Source organism: Dermacentor variabilis, chromosome 1, assembly GCF_050947875.1.
Source record: "Dermacentor variabilis isolate Ectoservices chromosome 1, ASM5094787v1, whole genome shotgun sequence".
Taxonomy (NCBI): Eukaryota; Metazoa; Arthropoda; class Arachnida; order Ixodida; family Ixodidae; genus Dermacentor; species Dermacentor variabilis.
In genome coordinates this window covers 78,246,075-78,267,158 of record NC_134568.1, presented here as the reverse complement: position 1 = coordinate 78,267,158, position 21,084 = coordinate 78,246,075, and the positions used below count along the sequence as shown (strand labels likewise).

The 21,084-nt window shown below is 49.0% G+C and overlaps 1 protein-coding gene and 1 long non-coding RNA gene across 2 annotated transcripts in view; one reads left to right on the top strand and one right to left on the bottom strand.

Annotated features, from left to right (window-relative positions):
- Nucleotides 1-2,781: 2,781 nt before the first annotated feature.
- The window catches only part of LOC142579825 (uncharacterized), a 48,059-nt gene continuing 29,756 nt past the window's right edge, over nucleotides 2,782-21,084 (bottom strand). The window contains exons 2-3 of the long non-coding RNA XR_012827471.1: nucleotides 5,252-5,437; nucleotides 2,782-2,922 (exon numbers count right to left, since the gene is read on the bottom strand). This is a non-coding gene — a long non-coding RNA (uncharacterized LOC142579825). The remainder of the gene's footprint in view (nucleotides 2,923-5,251; nucleotides 5,438-21,084) is intronic.
- The window catches only part of uif (sushi, von Willebrand factor type A, EGF and pentraxin domain-containing protein uif), a 135,557-nt gene continuing 122,030 nt past the window's right edge, over nucleotides 7,558-21,084 (top strand). Inside the window, exon 1 of the mRNA XM_075690397.1 lies at nucleotides 7,558-8,043. Within this exon, the coding sequence (XP_075546512.1) occupies nucleotides 7,924-8,043 (120 nt within the window). The 5' untranslated portion in view covers nucleotides 7,558-7,923. The remainder of the gene's footprint in view (nucleotides 8,044-21,084) is intronic.

Genomic DNA, 21,084 nt, shown 5'->3' with positions numbered 1-21,084 from the left:
GTATAAGAACAGATGCCAAGCAACGGTGGAGTCCGATATTTTATTAGCGAAGGTGACCGGTCATTAGCAAACAACACCTACGAAAGAAAAGCTTTGTGAATTCGGCCGCAATTCATTCCTTGGCGGTAGCCCTGGCTCAGGAATCTCATGACTCGCAGCTGTTCCGCGAGTTCGATGGAAGCGGCATTCATGATCATTTCTTACTTTACTCGTGCGTAGTTGCAGACGCTCTTAAAAGATTGCCGCCTTCGCCGATGCCGTAGGCGCAGTTTGCGACAATTCCGGGCTGGGATAATTTAATGATTCTTATACAATCGGCGGTGAACCATGGACGAGAGAGGAATAGAATCAAGTGAAATGAGTCCTTTCATTATATGTGGCCTGAACATTTTTTTTTCATTTGTGAGCATGGTCTTTCACGTGTACCAGTAGTACATGCTGCATGTTGCGGGCGGGTAGATGAACCACCTGCGCTTTATAGGTGCGCAGAACATTGGAAAGCTTCACTGACGCCAGGTGAATGGCTGCGTGGGCTCGAGGACGGGAGCCATGCCATCTAGCAGGCTTCCACGAATGGTGTTCCGCGGAACGTCTGAAAACCATATGAACCATGAATTTCTCGCCGGCGTGCTACTTTTCTTTTTGAAGTATACTACCCTACCAGGCGACATGTAGCACTGTCGATTTCTTGATGGGATATTTTGCATCCCGAAGCCGCCCCTATGCTGAGAGACGCCTAGAGAGAGCGGCAAATTGGGCGGCCCATTTGCTTTTATTTAACGCGCGCCAAAACCTTAGGACCCACAGGTAAGGTTGAGTCGCGCCCCCGTCGGAATGCGACGCCGCCGCCGCAAGGAACCAAACCCGCGACCTGGCGCTCATCAGTCGTACGCGGAGCGGGCTAAGTCACCGAAGCGGGCGATACATGGCGCGCGGGAGAGGGGGGGGGGGGTCTGCTTTTTCTATCTGGGCAAACGCAATTATTCGCGACGCGCACAAAGAAGGAGAGAGCCAGAAATAGTCGAGGGATTAAAGTTCAGTGTGACAGCGAGGCGCGCACACACCTGAGCACCGTGTCGCAACTGAGACAGCCCGCCCGACAAAACCGAGAGCAATAGGTGCACTGGCTACGAGCGGCGGGAGAAGGAACCGGTTTGTAAACATTCCCTCCGTCTCCACAAATTAGCACCAAGCATGCACGGGCCAAATTCAATTGCGCGCGGTCTACTTTCGCGATTCCATTGTACGCGCGCCGGCTCTGGCCGGCACACACGCGCGCGCGCGCGCGGCAGGAACGGCGCTGTCAATAACAGGGTTACGGCAGAGAGGGAAGAGACGTCCGCACCGCGCTCGAATACAGTGGTTTTCGCCGTCGCACGGCTGTCATTTGCAGGAAACGCGGCCGCGCGCGGACGGAACATTCGGTCGACGACGAGCACGGAGCTTTGCCTGGAGGCCCACATGCGCACACAACACCGCCCTTTGACTCGACAACACAGTGTGGAGCACGTGTGACCAACCCCGCTGCGGATCCCTCCGGAGCACGCGGTGTACGCATGGCGCGAAAGTGGCACAGACCGATGGTTCTCCCCCAGCGCATGCGTCCTCGCAACGAAGCCGTGACGCTGCAACGACTTGCACGAAAATTTAGAGGAAGCTTTATAGCTCCAGGACGAGTCGAACTGCTCTATTGAAGTGCACGTGGAATGCAGAAATGTCTCTCATATAAGACAACCGCTGGACCCAGTTGAATTAAACTTGCGGCATTTGAGAGCGAACGTTGAATTCCACCAAGTGTAGGAAGCAGAATTTCGATTTAGGATTTCATACTTTTTTACAAAACTTCAAGCGCGAAGTTAAAGCTAAAGCACCAAAAACAGATATATCAGTTGTCTAAAGTGCATCTGTTAGATCACCTAGAGCGGAAAGATGGGATATATGAGCTCACAGCTTACGTGAAATTGTTATACTGCTTACGAAGGTTTTGAAAAAGTGCTACTCACAATTCAGTGCTATATTGAAAAGCTGTGTAAATGCGTCAATTTTGTCTGATTTAGATGTCTCAATAGGTACAGTGTAGAACATCGTAATATCGTTATTTATTACTGAGTAACAGGGTTAGAAACCTTGGTACATATTTTTTTTCATATAGTTTCCAATTTTCAACAAGTTAAAATTGACGGCCTAAATCAAAAATCCTGACCCGTAGTCACATAAAGCTCTTAAGCTAGAATTATTCGTAAGTGAAATTTTAAGCCAATCTCGATGATCATTAGCGAAGCGGCCGGCCAATGGCAGAGAGCACTTACTAGCAAAAAGCTTTGTGAATTTGGCCACTACATCCTTACTATAGTTACTAGATATGCGCATTTTCTTTTAAATGGAACAAACCTTATCAAACTGAGGGCAGTGGATGCCGTGCAAGAAACGATTTCACCGTTACCATGTATTTACATAGGAGATCCTGAGGTTAAGCTTCCTGTAAGTGGTGCGATCGCAAGACACGGTCCTTGTATTTCTGATCAAGGTCGGAAAAGGGGGCGTATCGCCAGCTTATAGTTTGAATATTGCTTCTTGCGTTGCTCTCAAGACTTGTTTAATGAAAAAGTGTCATTTATATTTTAAATGCAATTCCAACGACGCCTTTGTTTCTTTTGTTTTAGTTAGTTAGCTAGTTAGTTATAGTTAGTTACCGTGTACTTGCACTTCTTAAAAGTTATTCCTTTAGTCACGCACGAATACTCTAATACTGCTTTCTTCTTTGTTGTTGTTTTACGAGCTTCACTTTTTTGCAATTTTTAATTTCCGCAGCCTAATGACGAGAGCTGGAATATACGAAACGACAGTCAGAATATCCAATTTCGCTTCCGTGAACGCTTAATTTCTTCATGGGACTCATGTTTTCTCATATTATGGGTCAATCTGTAAAAGAAGAAAAAGAAATAATTGAATTACGGGGTGTTGCTCTCAAATCCACGACATGGATATATGAGAGTCGTTTACAATATTAGAATTTTTTTTTCTTTAATGCTTTGACTTACTTGTGGTCTCTTAATTTCACACTCCGATCGATCGAACCTGGCGATTTGACGGTTTTCGGCGAAAACAAATAAGCACCTCTTATTAGGCATAATCTATAATGCCAAATGCGTGGGTCGCAGTGGATCCAGCTTCCTTCCGCGTGACTAAGTGCAATACAAACCCCCTCGAGGTACGTGAATAGCAGAGCTCTTCAATATACGCCCTCGGAGCCATTGGATGCTGTCGTGCCCTGTGAGTCATATACACAATAGTCGAATATGCGCCACGGCTTGCAGCGGCTTGATCTGCACGTCTTGAAACATGTATGTTCCACCGCACCAACGTCGGCTTATGCACAGCCGCAAAATTGTACAAAGTGCGTTCCGAGTGAAAATCATAATCATCGCTGAATAGCAGCGCTAACAATAATTCCTTTATTATCTCGATCTTATAACGCTGTTTGAACCAAACGGCTCCTTACCGCTGATTAAGTTTGTCACGCACTTCGACACGAAAGCGACTGTCGACGATGTGCCTCATCCGAGACACCGGCGTTCATCCGGTGATGTGGGCTTGTGTATAGTGTAGTGTGCTCTATGCTTGCACGTGCGATTTCATGCGCCATACGAGTGACATATGCCAAGGCCACGCATGGGCCACGCAAGTCTCGCCGTATAATGACCCTTATAAAAGGTATCCCTGCCTCGACGCTCGCCTAGTGCCGCGCGTTGCGCCTTTGTTGCTTTCTTTTCCGACAATGCGTCTGCGTGTGAGCTACTCCGCATTACGAACAAACCGGCTAGCGGTGACCACGTCGCAGAAGCTGTGCTCGCCCGACAGCTTCTCCGCACGCGCTGTCTGCGACGTCATATCGGAAGGTCGTCGCTCCCATTGCAAACCGTGGTTCGGAATATAAAGGTGATCTCGCTAAGTGTTGCCCGTGTCTCCTGTACTGAAATGTAGGGCTTTCGGCCTCCGCGCGGGACGTCGCGGCGCCCAAAGCGTGCGGCTGTGCTGTTGAACAGGTGGCGTGTGTACGACGCGGCGTCCGATGCGATTCGCATCGGAAAGATGGCCGTACCGACTGCTGGAGCTTGTTGCTGAAATCTGTTAGGTGCGGTTGTTGGTAAGGCTATGTAGTCGTTAATCTGATCGCATTCGGACCCGTATCGCGTGTCTCCTGCTTTATCTAAAGTGGACGGAAGCTATAAGAGGGACACTGAAAATGGGAAACATAAGTGCTGCTCACCTGCTCTCTAGAGCGCTCTGCCATTTGCTAACATATTCGATGGTTAAGAACTCTAGCAGAGATTCTTGAGTAGGCAGGTTAAATCAATTCTTCTATCGGCTATTTCTCATTTTGTATGGGGTGGCTATTTTAGTTTCTTTCATTTCGCTCTATCGGCTAGTCATTCCACTTCAGCTTCTTGGCCTTATCGCAATCTCGATATGTTGTTAATAACTTTGCTGAGATCGGCCTCCGTATTCCTACCTGCGACAATAAGTTTTCAAAAAAATAAAAATAAATCCGCACTATTTTACAGTGAAACTTGCAGTAAAAAAGTGACGGGGAAAAATGCATCACCGTACATTGACTGGGCCCTATAGCCACCCATCGGTTAAATCATGTTAAATAATATTTAACATAATATCGACAACGCGAGAATAGGCACTATATTCTAACGTGTTGTACATGTAACAACTGCTTAGACACACCCACAACCTCGTAAACGCATTGGACGCATCGCAAGCGTGTGCGTGGTTTATTAGAGAGAGTATCTGTAAAGAATACCCTCCATCTGTAAATGTACAGGATGGCAAATAAACAATTTCATTTCATTCATTTCATTTCAGTATGCGTATTTGGCCCATTAGAAGAATGAAAAAAAAATGCGCAAATTACTTGAGTCTCAGTGTTCAGTGCTTCTTTCATCAGCCTATTTTGTGTAATTGAAGGAGCTACATGGTTAATGGTTACAACTAGGCGTTTTACAAGATAATTTGTCAATATAGATCCTCATGCACATCAAGCGTACAGGCATGCCCACTCGGTAACACCTAAACACCAACACGATCGCTCAAAAGCAAATTTTCTACGAGCGCGTATCCGGGGCCAAAACAACAAATCTCTAGCCGACCGCCTTCGTCGATTATATGTCCAGCAACGCAATTTGCTGGCACGTGGTGTTAGGAATAGCTTTAACGTAATGAGTGTTTTCTAAATACTGACCTATTTTTGCTTGGCAAGCGATGCTTTTCAGTCGCTATGCACACATGCATACGGCCAACCAATGCAGCTCTTTCCAATCTTGTAGCTTCATGTCTGTTCACATTCCTGGTCGGGTGGCTCACTCGTCCACGGCCATGGTGGTTCGGATAATTGTCATCACAGCCTCCAGGTTGCTGAGACATCGTTCTAAAGATCAAATTAACGTTTTAAAGCATGGCGAAAATGTATCGCGTGAGACAGCTGGAACATCGTGGATTATATGAATGGTGCAAAAATCTTTCGCAAAAGAAGCTGCCGGTGAATCATGACGTCGGACATATTGATAGCGAAGGCGGCCGACCAATGGCAGACAGCTCCTACTGATTGTGAATTCAAGGTGCGGCTGCGTTACTACCAGATCGTGCGATAAACTGCGACCGTGCGACACTATGTTACGCCGTGTATCCCTGCGTGTCACGCTACCACACTGTGAAAATATGAGACGTTGACGGACAATGTTTGCTAGCACTCTAACTTGTTTCAAGTAGTTCCTCCGTTCCTCTCGTACACCCCTCTTCCCTTTTCTCAGTACAGGGCAGCCAGGTGGAGATATCCTTTGGTTAACTTCCTTGTATTACTTTTTCCTTATATACATATCTCTCTTTAAAAAAAAGAAATAATTAAAAAGCGACTTGTCTTTATCCTAAGAGGTTTCGCCTCGTACGAATATGTATTGACACTACACCTCACAGCATATAAAGTATGAGTACTCTACATTCCAGCTCTTTATTTACTTTCATGTCTGGTTTACCTCACAAAGGGAAAATTCAGTCGCAATTTAGTAGTAAATGCGAGAGAAATGCGTCAGGATTATGTCCCCCCTCTTTGAGGTCTCGGATGCATGACTCAGACGGCGTTCCCCACACTGCAAAGTGATGTTCGGGAGCTCACTCGATGCACGTCCTGCCTCTTCGAGGAGAGAAGTGCAACTGACGGTACTCCGGAGCAGATCACCGTCAGTAGCATATAGCTCTACCACGTGACCGGCTTCCCACACTTGACACACATAGACTTTTTTCCACTTTGACACTCCTAATGCTAACGCATTAAAGGTTTTAGAGGGTTAACCATGTAGAGAGGAATAGCATGCTACAAACTTATGCCTTATTGTTTGATTGATTGAAATTGAGAATCATCTGGGCTACCTTGACGCCATCGTGAAAGGCGCCGCATAAAATTGGACGTACGGTTCCTTTAGAAGCATGGGCCCTTTTTTTGCATCCACTGCCCTCTTAGTGGGGTCGCAGTGACATCATACTCAGCAATATCTAGAACGTCATAGCCACTGAGCTGCTACTGCGGGTCGGCTACTTGAAAGCGGTGAAAAAAAAAAAAACGTCCACGATGTCGATACCATCCGCGATGAAAGGCGCGCCAACGGTCGACGAGTGGCCTTTTAGCTGTCCCACTGCTCCGGAAATCATTTGGTGCCACTCGCTCTAGTGTCTCAAGTGTGCGGCTCCTCCACCTGAACAAGTGAAGAAGGGGGGACAACCATCAGAACCTTCAATCACTCGCCGGAGAAATCCGTAGAGGGCGGCAAGTGACTCCCCCCTTCCTAGACCTATAGGCAGCACTTCCGTACCCGCAAGAGATCGCTGCCAAAAATTACGGACTTGTACGGGAGCTGCGTCTGGTAAAATTATTCGCCAGGATTATCTTTGCTCAGTCCCGGTAGAGACGGCCCTGGAAATACGCACGTGACGTGGAGGGAAGACCGAGAGAATGAGGCGCTATCACCTTCCTTTCTGGCTCCACGCGGATGCGAGAAGCGCTTCCGACGCACGCCGTACGCGAGAGCGTGCACTGCGGCATCCTGTGCCTCAGACGTCAGCGCCGCCGCGCGCAGGAAGCCCGGTACCGACGCGCGCTGTCTGCTCAAGAAACGGGATCGCGTACACGCGCGACCGCACTCGTCGGTGCCTCCCGTTGCGTGGCCGGCGTGCCAATCCCTGTAGTAAAGAAAATAAAAAATAAATTGCCGTGACCGCGCTCGGAAGCATCCCAAGAATCCCCCGCGATCCCCCCTGGGCCGATCCCTGCCAGCGAGGAGGGGGGCTTCTTCAGGTGGCCAAACGCGGCGCGTCCGGAACCGAGCGCCAGGACCTCCGAGCGCAGGCAAAAAGCAAAAGCCGCCGAACCAGTTCACGGACCGCCAATTACAGAGCAGGCCCCGCGAGAGAGACGGCCGAAGTGGAGGGGGCCCTCCAAGATGGCGTCTTGCTCCCCCTCTCTCGGGCTGGCGGCCGGTGAGAAGAAACTTGGTTCCCTACCTGGCGACGAAGAAAAGCCCTCCTCGCCGGCGCAGCGCCGACAGCAGCCGCCCCCTCTCCGACGCGTCCCCCCCAGGTCGGCCCGGCGTCGCAGTCGAAGCGAGTCGTTCCCCGTGGAGTAGTCGTGCCGGCGCTCTGCTGCAACCTTGCGGATTACGCGACCACGCCGCTGGGACCTTCTTGTCCGTGCCGACGCGTGGAGCGGCCGGAGTGCGCGGCGACACTGTGCAGCAGCGTGCGGACCGCCATGAGCCCCGCGTGAGACCGGCTGCCGCTTCAGAGAACGCGCGACGCGACCTGTCTTTGCTTGTGGCCCGCTCCGGGGCGCCCAGGGTGCAATCCTCGCCCAGCCGCGGCCGGATGGCGGTCATGTGCGGCGGCGGCCGCCGAGCTGTCGGAGGGCAGCTACGGTCACGGACATTAGGCTTAGTCCTCGTGGTCTTGGCCCTCAGCAGGGCCGCATCGGCGAACATCGACAAGGTACGTAACCGTGCACGTCCGCAGGCTCCTGCCACTGTCTCAGCGGCGGAGCTCGTCGGGCTGGATGATGCTGGGCAAGCGTGATACGTGGACGAGAACAAATAGAAAGAATGTGCGACTCTGCGCGTCTTTCTACTTGTTTTTGTCTGGCGGAGCGGAAGCAGTTATGCCATCGTGTCAGTGTCCGTACCCGTGCATCCCTTTCCGCTGGACACGCTTGACGGCTAGGTGTACGCAAGTCCTTGCAGGCGCCTAGATAAACGAGACTAACATTGGTCGCATGGGTGATTCTGCCGTAAAAGTGAGCGCGGATGCATCCGCTCGCAGACAGTGACTCCCTGGCGGGATGAATACAACGGCGATCCTTCGCCGGATATTACGGGCACGGGTTCACGGTCACTGGGGCTACGTTTAGCGACCTTGTGACGGAGAAAGCCACCTTTTTCCAAGAAATCTTGTAGCAACTAGAATTTCTGTGTACGCTTCTCGTAGTCAAGCGTAAACATGAAAGCTAGTTGTGATGTATGCGAGTAAGCGACCCTTCGTGGTTTGAGGTCGAACAGGAAACACTCATATCATTTATATAAAATGCTTTACAATACGAAGTTTACAATACAGTAGATGACGTGAGCTCTCACAAGACGCGCGTGGTTACATGACCAGCTACCCTCTGAGGCGTATACAACAGTCCGAGGTGGAGGACGTGGCTTGCAGAAAACCTAGGTGTTTTCTCGCACAGCACCATTCTCGTATGTCCTAAAGCATTAGCGCTTTACAATGAAATAAGCGAATAGCAGCTCTGTTGTTGCGTTCGCAGAGACGACGATGTAGAAATCGGAACTGCTTATGCAAAAGGCCCGCCGTCACGAACGAAAAGCACAGAGGAGGAAGGAAGCGCGCATTTGCGCCTCGCGCTGCGGTAACGTGGACGACAAAAAAAAAAAGGGGGGGGAGGGGGGAGGTAGGAAGGTGGAGTCTGCGCGGATAGCGTCGGTGCGTTGCAACCTTGATCCCGCCGTTTCCTGTTGGCGCCAGCCTCCGAGACCTGCTCCAGGCCCACCGAGCTAGCTCGGCCGGGCCGACAACAGCAATAGCACCGAAGCCCGCGGCCATTTCGGTACTCGCTGCGCCTCAGCGGCGCTCAAACAAGATCGGCCACTGGCTTTGGGACACTGCTCTCCGAAGAACTGGCGACACACTCGCGATTTGGCCGAAGCTCGCCTTTCAGTAACTGAAGATGCGAGTTAAAGCAAACTGTGGGCAGGTGCCTAGTGCGATGTTGCAATCTATATTTATCAGCACTTATTTCACTGAAATGACCAGAACGTATTATTGCGCTCAATCTTCATTTTCTTCTGTCTGGGTTGTTCTGCCCCTTGTACTGGCCTTTCACAAGGTCGCCCTAAATTCAACGCAAGAAGTTTTTGCTACCTCCACTGCTTTATATCTTGCTGTGAATGCGATTCAGCTAAAGGTTTTGCTAGCTACCACACCTTCCCCGCCAGCTTCGTTTTTATTTCTATATTCATTATTTTTTATTACTGTCCGGTTGCTTTCCCAGCAGCGTCGTGCAGTGAACCACCTTCTGCACGTCGTGACGTTGAGTCGGCAGCGTTGAGGTAGCGTGTTCTGTCGGTCACAATGGGGACGCAGTTTAGAGGCCGTTCAACTGATGTCCCTCATGGTGGCCATGACGCAGGCTTTTAATTACTGCCTGCTATATAGAGTCTATTCTTCTCGCTGCCCTTGGGTCGGCCAACGAGCTAGCGACGAATTGAGAACGCGTTTTGTACTCTTGACGCCTTCGCTCTTGGCCTGCATGCAGCGCAAGCGGCAAGGTGAATAAGGCTGCCCACCGTCTACTTCTCGTAAGACTGCTCGCTGCCTCACCGCTATGTCGATCAAAAGAAAGAATCGTCCGTATGGTAAAACGTTGCACTGGGTGATGCAAAAGTTTGCTCAGAACAACGTCATGCTCATTTTGATTTGTGAACAGGCTAAGTTCAGTGGTGATGTGCGCATCTTCAAGGCTTTTCATTTGCGGTGCACCAAGCACGACTGCTGCTTTGTCATATGTTCGACAGCCACATCTCTCTTATGCACAAGTTACAGAACTAAGTCTTTGCATGTTAACGTAGGGGTTGGCTCTCCCCCCCTTTCCCCTATTAAGGTTCATCTCTATCTCTACAAGTTTTATTACAGATTAGAGCGGTAGTCGCGCGATTGGTTTTTTTTTTTTTTTCACAGTAGCTAGGCGTAAGCAGAGAAAAGGCTACGACCATTGATGCTTCAGCACATGGCTGCCGCTGTCCCCTGTGTATTAACGCGTATACTTAGCCATGGAAGCGTGTCAACTCCTCAAGCCAGCGACTCGTCTGTAGCCAAAGGCTATTGTCGCACCATTCCCAACACAGATGTTGCGTAACTCTGCTAGATTGTTTTCGTGTTTCGTATTTTTAAGGCATTACCGATTAATTTATCCACCATGCAGAACACATGAACGCATGAGAACCCGTTAGGAAGGCCATCTTGACAGCTGTTTAAGCCTATGGCAGTTCAGCCTCATAACTGCCGTTGAAATGAGCAGCTCTTGATGCCTTTCAAATTCATGTTTAGAGAAAAAAAATGGCAGGATATTTACATAATACCTCAATATTTCCCCATATTTAGAAAGTGAACCCGCTACTCCCAATGCAACTGAAAGTTTGGCTAAATTCATGCTACACGCGGACGCAAGGGGTCGTTCGCGAGTTTTGATCGAGGTGAAACACTAAAAACAGTTTAGCTTTGTAAAGGTAGTGATACCCAATAGTTAATAATAGTTAATAGTGAAATAGTTAACTTCGCAAACGTAGTGATACACCCACAGAACGTTTTTCAGTTCTGTAGTTAAAATGGCGAGTAGAGCTGTTTTGTTGCGAGCCTACAGATTGTAAATGCAATTGATAAGGACAAGCTTTACACTGAGCGCACTGAAAGAGAAGCACCTAGTCGTACTAATCGCCTAATATGAAACAAATATATTGCACGGTAAGAAAAGAAAAGAAAGGTATTACATAGTTATAGGAAATCTTTATTCGTGCTCTTCGATGCCACGTGAGTGTAGGCGGAGAGCATATTTAAGCTCTGCAATCAGAACAACCACATAGGCCCTCTTGCATACCCCATCTAACAGCTGCATTTTTTCTTAAACCCCATTTGTCAGCTGATAAATTATTATCGTCCCTGTTACGTATCCCGCTACTATGTGTTAACGCCATAATATATTGACAAAAGGAAGTGGAATTGACAAAGCATTTTGTTGGTCAGCTGTTTGCCATGGGCCGGCGGGGTTAGTTAATATGTCCAACATCACGAATGGCTCGCATGTGCGCTTTCGAACATCTCGAGCGTAAAAACGCTTTTGTTGACACCGGACAAGGTTTTAGTTCACGGCATTTAGTATTGCAATACGTAAGCGTAAATAATGGTAGGAGTTTGCGTTCCAGTGCTGTTCTTATGTACGACGCCTGCCCATTGGAGGTGACAACTTGCGGGTACCATATGTCTTCCGCAGCTGTGGCTTCGGGTCTAAAGAGCGGTGTTCCGGTCACCCGGTTAGATTTCGTAACGATGGCGCTTTATAAGAGACTGCTGCCTTCCCCGCTGTCCATTGACGGTGGTGTTGTCGCATGGCCAGGGTGTGAGAAATATGCAAATGTTTCTTGCTCTTGTCCGTAATTTGATAAAATATGAGGTTGCAGAACGCAATACCGAAACCCCAAGTTTTGTAGCATGTAGTATAGAGTGCACTACACATGACTTCGATTCTACTGTTTCCTTTTTATTAACCTTTTACTCTGCCACTCCCGACAGTGCCTGATTCTGGTCACTGGCCTTAGACCAACGCAACATTGCCGACATAATATACCCGCGAGTTTGTTAGATGTAGCTAAAGCCAACGAGAGCCACAAATTGGAAGTTATACCCTGCCCGATGCGTGTGCGCCAGTCAAACGTGCCACCTTGTGAGATCCCATATGTGGAGACAGTTCGTCTCGTCAAGCCGAAATCACTTTTAAAGTGCATCCCGCGACTCTCCCTGATTCGATACAATATGACGTAATTGCCGTCATGGAGAACTGCAGAGCCTTACGCACGCTGCGATCGATTCAGCAGATCCAGTAGCTACTCCTCGAGCATATCACTTGCAGCTGAGAAGCCACGCACCCATGTGGGTTCCACTGCACGATCACGAATGTGGGATCAGAAACAAATGCGTCCTTCCGTGCAAGAAGAACACATTTGCGCAAAGGAGATATTCAGGGGCGTCAGGTGCGTTGAACGCTCTTTTAAAGCAAATTATAGAACAAGCGCTTTACTCCAAACATCTGCTACTTCAGCACAGCCGTCAAGGTACAGGGTCCATATTCACAAGAGCAGTTCGTACGCTAGCGCGGTTTGCAAGAGCAACAGGCGTCGGCCTATATCGTGATTGCAGACATATTATTAGCCAAGGCGATTCGCCAATCCAAGGAACAAAAGCTTTCTGAATTTGGACAAGCCTGTCTGTGGTGGCCCAATGTAATGTTGCTTATTTCCCTACTCTATGGTAAGAACCTCTTCCATCAACAATATGGCATGCACGCATACCTGCATTTTAGAAAAAAAAAATGATGGAGAAGAAGAGACACTTTTTGCATAAGCACCACCAGTGACGTCTGCGGCATGATGGAATGACATTCACAACATAGCCTGGATCGTCTTTGAGCGACGTCACGTTTTTTGCTCGCACCGATCATTGGAGTTCGACGCGCGTAATATCTTGACGCGTGGTCGGCTTCGTGGTGGCCGTTCTCGCGGCGCGTCGAAATTGATGGACGCACAGGGTGCACGTCACGCATCGAATAGGAGATGATCCTGTGCCGATAATACAAGAGTTACAAAGTCGCCTTCATTAGGATAAGTTTCCGAGAATGCGTCGTGGCGGCGTTCACCTATACGCATAACGGTTCCGACAAAAGAGCGAACTAGCGGCCAGCAACTCGCTCCGCTGATTTCCGCCCGCGGCGCCAGGCTGCCTGCGTGCACTCTTGTCCGCGTTATAAATTAGCAGTAATGAAGGGCTGGCACGGGGCCGCCAATTTATTGACAAAGAATAACGACGACGCTGCGCGAAGCCTAAATTCCAAAGCACCTCGACGATTTGTCTTGTCAGACGGCGCCGTAATTGCGGCCGAAGCAAAATCGAAATAAAAAAAAAAGAAGGTTGTCCTCGAATCAGGGTGCGCCCCAAAGGCCGCTCCACTTCCCGGATGCACCAGCTAGCCGTACACGGCGTCGTCTAAAAGCAAGTTCATGATCGGGGGAAAGGGGGGATGAAAAAAAAAGAAAAACAAAGGCCCGAGCAGATACGGGAAAGAGGAGAACGGTGCTTTATTAGGTTATCCCCGGCACCATCCGTGAATCACTTCGCAAGAATCGCTGTCAGTTGCCCGTTTTCTTTTTATAGTATTTCCTACTCTTTCCGGTTAGCAGCCGCCAAAGCTGTCACGCTCAAGTTCCTGCGCCGCATCGGGTGTCGGCTGCGGCACAGTATATCCTGCATATCGCCAACGTCCTCCTATACCTATTCGGTCTCGTTCCCACGTTGCGTCTGCGCTCCTGTACGACGGCGCCGCTTGCCGCCACGATTGCGCTGACCAAGAGGGCTCTGCCTGCAGTGACTGGGATGACGGCATCGGCGGTATACAAACTGTAACCATCACGTTTTCCGCATAGCCAACAATAACGAGCGAGAAGGACTACAGAGAAACGCGATTGAGTGGAACGTGCTACAGGCACAAGGTCGGAAATCGCATAGATGCCCGTGGATGTCCCTTCTTCCCCGCATTACTGAGGCACTGACACAGACAGATAAAGAGAAACCTGATATATTATTTTTCATGCAATCATGCCTACGCAGCTCCGAATATGAAAATAAGAATAAGCGAAAGCAGTTTTGCTGAGGAAGCAAAAAAATTCACGCAGACACTCCTCTGGGAGTTGTCTAAGTCTGCGTGAGCATTGTGCCACTTGCTCATCTCCACGCAGCCCGGTGTCATTATCAATCTTGATCTGATCAGTGTAAACGACAGCGCTGCAGCTACACCAACCATTAACAACCGTGATCGACCGTAGTCCGGCGGCGGCGGCGTATGGCGCGGCCGCAGCCGCAAGCGATATTGAAAGCGATCTGCGATGGGGAAAGGACACAGTGCAACGAGCGCTGATAGCTTCGTGCGCGTTGTGTTTTTGCCGCTTAGTTCACGTTGAAGCGAGAGGCAGCACGAAGGTGAATTCGCTCGCTGCTGCGGGTCCTATCTTGACAGCGATCGCCTTACGTGACGGACGTTCGGAGGGACGGACGGACGTTTTTCCTCGTTGGCTAGGCATAGAAATGCTTACGCTTTTAAAAAACATACTTCTGTGTCCTATACGAACCGCCAGTGACACATCCATTTCTTATGTGGTTGTTAAGCCTGCAGTACAGTAAATGCTGAAGCATCGTCATACTCGAAAAGTCAGTACCCTATAGCGCCAAAAGTGACGTACATTTTTATCAGAGAAATGATACGCGGGGTTGAGTTCTGTTCTGTATGGGCGATTCGCTGATAGATGAATTTCTACTGCTCACCGGCGGCCGATTGCCTGTATCGCATGGTACATAGGTGCTGGCAGCGTGTGCATGAAAGCTAGCTGAACTTGCTCCCCACTTGTGCGCGTTTGTACGTGTCATTCGACCCTATCGATTAAGTACTTTTACCACTCCGAAATAATTACGGTTTCCTTCATTTATTCATGTAATCGGCTGTCAAATCTGAAGTGCTTGTTCGTACTGTAACGAGCATCTATAACTAATTCCATTCGGGAGACACGAGTGCTTTGAAGAACACGCGAACGATAGAGTATTCATCAAATAATGGAGAGCCTTAATTCTTCTATGGGGACCGGCTACTCCGAACCCTTTGCGCTAGAGGTGACTACTTGCCAAGACAGAAATAAAGTGCAGGAGAAAGGACAATGTAAATATCATGGCCCGTATACACAGAAAGCTCTTACGCTATAATTGCTTGTAAGATCAAATCCTTGCCAATCCTGATGCTGGCCATATTATTAGCGAAGGCAACCGACCAATGACAAATAACACTTACGAACGCAAAGTCTTGCGAATGCAGCCCCAGAATAGCGTACACTATCCATTTCATGGTCTGTGTAAACTATATTTGAGTACACCATGTACAATGTTCTGGAGAGAATGCGCGCCAGCTTCGCGGATGTTGCTGAGGTCGGCGCGAGACATCAGGAGGTCACTCTTTAGAGCCACTTGAACGTGCTCCTATTCGACCAGTGGAGTTCACCATAGACTGCAGCTGTGGGTTTTACTTTATTTAACTATCCATTATCTTATTTTCAACTTGCTCCGACATAACTTACCTTCCTGAACTGAGTGACACCCGGAAACACAGAAAAGTATGCTCTCTCATGCTCCCGTTTCCTATTTGTTTTCGTTAGTCCAGATTCTATTAATTGTAGTATTCTTGCACTCGTGGTATCTAGCAGCATTACAAGGTGCCCACGTCCCATCATCTTTGGTTTCGCTCCCATAAATGTCTATACGCTGCACAAGGTCGGCGCATCGGAATTCTCGTTGTTTTGGGGAGAAACTGAGCACAGACAAAAAATGCAAAGTAATTGGCAACTTGAGGTGTCAAGTCACCTAAGGCTATATTGTTCCCTAAAATGTCTTTGCGCGTTTCACATCATCTTTCACAACAACCACAGAAAATAATTACCCAGAGTGATTGCCGCAGTTACCCGCGGAAGGCGCCGCGCCTTCCACAGTTCACTGAAATCTTTGATGTCTCGCTCTCACCCGGAATATTGAAAATAGAGCGGGGCCACGATTTTGTAGAGATGCCTTCCAGTCCATTCTATGCCACTGTTATCAACCATCATCGACTGAATTCGCATGTTGAGGGGACCACCGGGGCTGCCCGGACTTTGAATAAGCCGGGCAGCAGCACCGGAACGTGCATTTCACGTACGAAGGAGACATTTTGCGGACCCAGACATGATGTGAGAATCACGACGTAATCCTAAACGACGTGCTCCGCCGCTAAAACAGTGCACACGTTCTGCCACAGTGCGCTATATATATATAGACTCAAACGGTAGATGTGGCTCTGTATAGTTTCGTTTTGTTGCTTTGTACGATAACCTTGAGCCTCGTGCGACAATTATTCCCGTCCCGACACGTGCGATAACAAAATGTCCCCGCCTACAAGTTCTTTCGTTCTTTTTTTTTTTTTCGTCGCTGCACCAAGTTTTGCTGGCGAAGCCATGTCGGCGCACATTGACGTTGCTATCGCCGACAGCTATCGATAAATAAATAAAAATATGTATATATATATATATATATATATAGGTCTCCTGGGCTCGGACATATACGACATAATCCCTCAATCCAAGAGGTCGCTTAATCGGATCCACACTAACGGAAGGAATCGCCTAATCAGCCCGCGGACGACTGCGTCGTGGCTGAGTCGCAGTGAGTGATCCAATCGTGCCGCAAGCAGCTCGTCAGCGGCTTCCTTGTGCGAGGCGTGATTTGACGAAACTGATGCCCGTCCACAGGTTGAGCCAGCAATCCGCCCCGTCGCGCGAATTCAGCTTAAGCGGCTCCCAGCTTATAGGAAAGTGTTGCGGTCGACCTGTGCCAATACTCGACGCTACCTCATGTAAGCGTAAATCACGAGGGTCAGGTATTAATTAGCTGCATTTTGTGCCTCGTGAATTCCCATACCGATGATTTCACTAAACATGCGAGCGGTCTGTATACGCGAGTGGACGCTGCACCGGACGTAACGCCACGCAGCAGCTTCCGTGCGCTGGATTTATCGCAACGTGCCCGCATTTCGTCCGCATGCACGCGAACAGAATAACGAATATCGTGTAGTACTGCTCGCCCTCATTATCAGCGTCGAGAGGCTTTTCTTTCTAAACTGTTCTTTTTTTCCCAGAAAACTTGCACGAGCTCACCGAGCTTCTCACGGGCCACTTTAGCAGAGACAAATAGTACATGAAAAAAATAATAATAATCTTTTTTTTGCTTCTAGGTGGTTTGTATTCAGCGCAACTTGCCCAATGTACTCATTTGTAAAAGCTTGAACATTTGATTTATAAATTATTATTTTTTCATGAGACATATTATATAGCATTGTTATGTGATTCGGCTAGCCACGATGTTACGTAAACTGCAGATACAGTTGTAATAACTGGTCACATCTATCAGTCGAATAGCGCAACTCAATCGTAACTAGTTCCTGCACCGCACAGGGCGCGAAGGCGGGCCGCTTAAAAAATAAGAGAGAGAGAGTTAGAAAAAAAGAATTAGCTCATGCGTTCTTTTTTTTTTTTTACGAGCACGCGTGGGACGCTGCCCGCTGCAGTGACAAGACTTTCCTTTGTTACATCATTTGTTTCCGGCCACTACGACCCAATTTCTTAGTCTCGTTGTCGAGGAAATCAGGTGTGACCAAAGGTATCGCGCAATCGCTGCATATTGAAGCAGAAAAGGGCTCTCCACGACAGAGATGATAAATTGCAAATGTTGGCGTTGCTGCCCACTATCCTCAGTAACGGGTGCTGCAATTAATACTTAACGAAAGGACAGCAAAGGTGCCGGCGAATGACAAAGAGTTCTTACGAATGAAAAGTTCGACGCCGCAGAAACTTTGGAGCTAGTCCAAACTGTGTTTGAGGTGCTCTTTTTTGATAACAGAACAGCGAAAGTGTGTTTCAAATGCGACCTCCGGCATAGGAACAAAGAGCAGTTGATTAGACGTAAAGGTAGCGATACAAGTTGTGGCTTATTTTACATCCTTAGATAATCCAACTGCTACTTTATTCAGCGCCTACGAAAGCATAGCGCATGTCTTGTCCGTTCCCTTCTTTGTTTTCTTCAAATCAACTATGAATCCACGCTAAGTCTCAAACCTATTTGCTCTTTCACGGAATCCGAGGTTGTTTATGTGTATCTCAGGATATGGGAAACTCACACTATGCTGGAATTCAACAAGTGCACCAGTAGCGACGGAAGGGGCACGAAGCGCGAGGATTACCCCCCCCCCCCCCGCCACTCCTCTCTCATAAACTCCGCGCAACTATTGCTCACGACAGTACATTGTATTTCCTTCGTCTTGATGTATGCATACAGACTGCGGTGGACGCTGTTCATTTTAAGCTTCAACATTCGAAGATGGATGACCGATCTTTGGGATGCTTCGCTACTTGCACTAAACCTCTCGGATAATGGCTGGCTAGGTGGTATCGATACCGGAAACACCTACTTGCTGGTCTGCATGTTTGAAACTACAAAAGGAACAACAGCCAACATTGGTCCTCTCCGCCCTATCAGCATAGTTCGCCAAAAGAAAGCATCGTATTTCCCTTTATCGCCTCCATTTTCTTACTCTATCTCCTTTCCTCAGACCCATACCTTCTCGCACTCACCCTACCAATGAGAACGCACGCATAATTGTTCAGCCAGTTCCATCTGGCCAAGTATATACATGATGCTAAGCAAGGGCATAAATCTTGCGGCACAGCAAGCTGGCAACCCGCGGCCATCATATAGTAGCGGCAGAAATGATGGTTCATCAAGTGGGCGAGAGCGCAACCAGGTATAGGAGCGACGACCTGCTACGCCGTCGCCGCCGGCGCTCCGAGTTGGAAGCGCCCCTCGCGCCTAACGTGTACGAAGTCGAAAATATGAAAGGGGAGTCAGCTTATTTTCTTTATTCTGCGCGTTCTACACTCGACGGGGGGGGGGGGGGAGAGGGGGGGAGCGAGAGAGATGTTTCCAACGGTGGTAGCCGTGGTAGACGCTAGTGAGGAACAATAAAAGAAAAACGAAGAGCGAACGGCCTGGGTTGCACGCGGAGGGGTTGGAGCGAAGCGGAGCCCGTATCGCTGGAAGCCGCTCCTCTCCCACCTCAGCGTCCCTTGCGAGCGAGTGCGCCATCGTGGCAGCCCTGAGGAGAGGTCGTGCCGCTGGAGAAGAGCCGGCTCGAAATGGAGTGATATGCCCTCGGAGAAAAAGCAGACGAAGCACATCGTCGACGTGGCCGGCTGGATCGCACTGGCTGGCTGCGCACCAAACTAGAACGAAACGCAAGAACCTGGCGTAGCCCGAGGAAGAATGCGGCGGTGTCTGGGAGCTCGTCGGCACTCCACCCGCGTTATTCGCGCATACTATTATACGGCCTCGGTTGCGATCATAAAAGAAGGCATTGCTCGCTGCGCAGCAGTGCAGCGCAGCTGCTCCACCGGGTGGTCCTGCGGCAGCGCTGGCTGCGAGAGGCGAAACGGCTGCCGGACAGGAAACGAAACGAAATTCCGGTGCGTTTCCGGCACCTTGAGCGACTTGTGCCACACTCCGCGGTGCGAGAAACATGGCGACAGAAAGCAAAACGGACGCAAACGCAAGGCAAGCAACCGCAGATGTCATCGACACGCAACCAACATATTCGTCGCGTCCACAGCCGCTGAACGAAAATCTGCGCATTACTTTTCGCCACGTGTCCGCCAGAAAGTATGCGTTTTCGAAAGGCGAGGCAAGAGCGCTTATAGTGGGTCGCGCTGAGACGCGTCTCTTGCAACATAGTTGTACGCCTGCTTATGAGGCCACCTGCCACCGCTTTCAATAACGGAGAAAGCAAGACGCTTTCCTCTCTTCCGTTTTCAGACGAATGTTTGCGAAACGAACACCTGAGCATGTAAAAGTACGTTCAAGTGTTGCTTTCCCGTCATTCCAATACACATGAGCATATAGCCAAAAAGAGCCACCTTTTATTTCAATTATTACCCCTCGGCAATTTTTATTTCACTTTTCTTGCCCGACCACAGAAGCCGTCAACAGCCTGATTAATCTCCTGAGCGCACACTGAACGAAAACCGTTATCGCAGTGTTTCTTGCGTGCGAGTTTGATTTCTGAAACAAGGCTTTGCAAAAACCAGCTTCAGTCATTAAAACAGTGTATATGGCAGTTTCATCCTTTACTCCCATTAGCGTAGTGGTAGTTTCTGGTCGTTTGACCGGAACACTCAGAGATCGCGAGTCGCTCCGAAAAGCCCTCGAGTGGGAGGCTAACACGAGGCCTCGAAGGTTTAGACGCTCTGCCGAGGCTTACGCAAGACACTTGGAAAGCCCTCTAGGAAACGTTTTGAAGCGTTCCTGAGTGTCCTTATGATTCGCCCTTTGTAAAGGAGCATAAAAAAAGAGATTAGAAATTTTGACGAACGTTTAGTTTATAATTCCAAAATCTATCACTTCGTGAGCCGGTCGGCAGCATCGTACACAAATCGTCAGCGGGACACATTCTCGGCTGTCCTCTGTCCCATCTGTTCAAATTCCTAGGACTGTATTCACAAAAACCTGTTACACTAAAATTTTCTTAAGAGAAAATTTCGGCCAGTGCTGATACTGGGCATATTATTAGCGAAGGCGGCCGATCAACGCCAATATTCCCTCCTGAGCGAACAGCTTTGTGAATTAGGATCCTGATTCTTCTTCTTTTTCTTCGGCTGAAATACCTGTAGTTCATTACCCGAGTTTCGCAGGGCTTTGCTGCCTACGCGCATTGGCCGCGCAGCATACTCAGCACATCCAAGCAATTTCCCAACCCTAAAGTATCGCGTGACAATGCGTTACCAAAAAAAAAAAAGTATGGGGTTTAACGTGCCAAAACCACTTTCTGATTATGAGGCACGCCGTAGTGGAGGACTCCGGAAATTTCGACCACCTGGGGTTCTTTAACGTGCACCTAAATCTAAGTACACGGGTGTTTTCTCATTTCGCCCCCATCGAAATGCGGCCGCCGTGGCTGGGATTCGATCCCGCGGCCTCGTGCTCAGAAGCCCAACACCATAGCCACTGAGCAACCACGGCGGGTCAAAGTGTTACCAGCGCCGAAGGCTCGGACAAAGGGAGGTTTGTAAAATAAAGTTTATATCTTTCTGC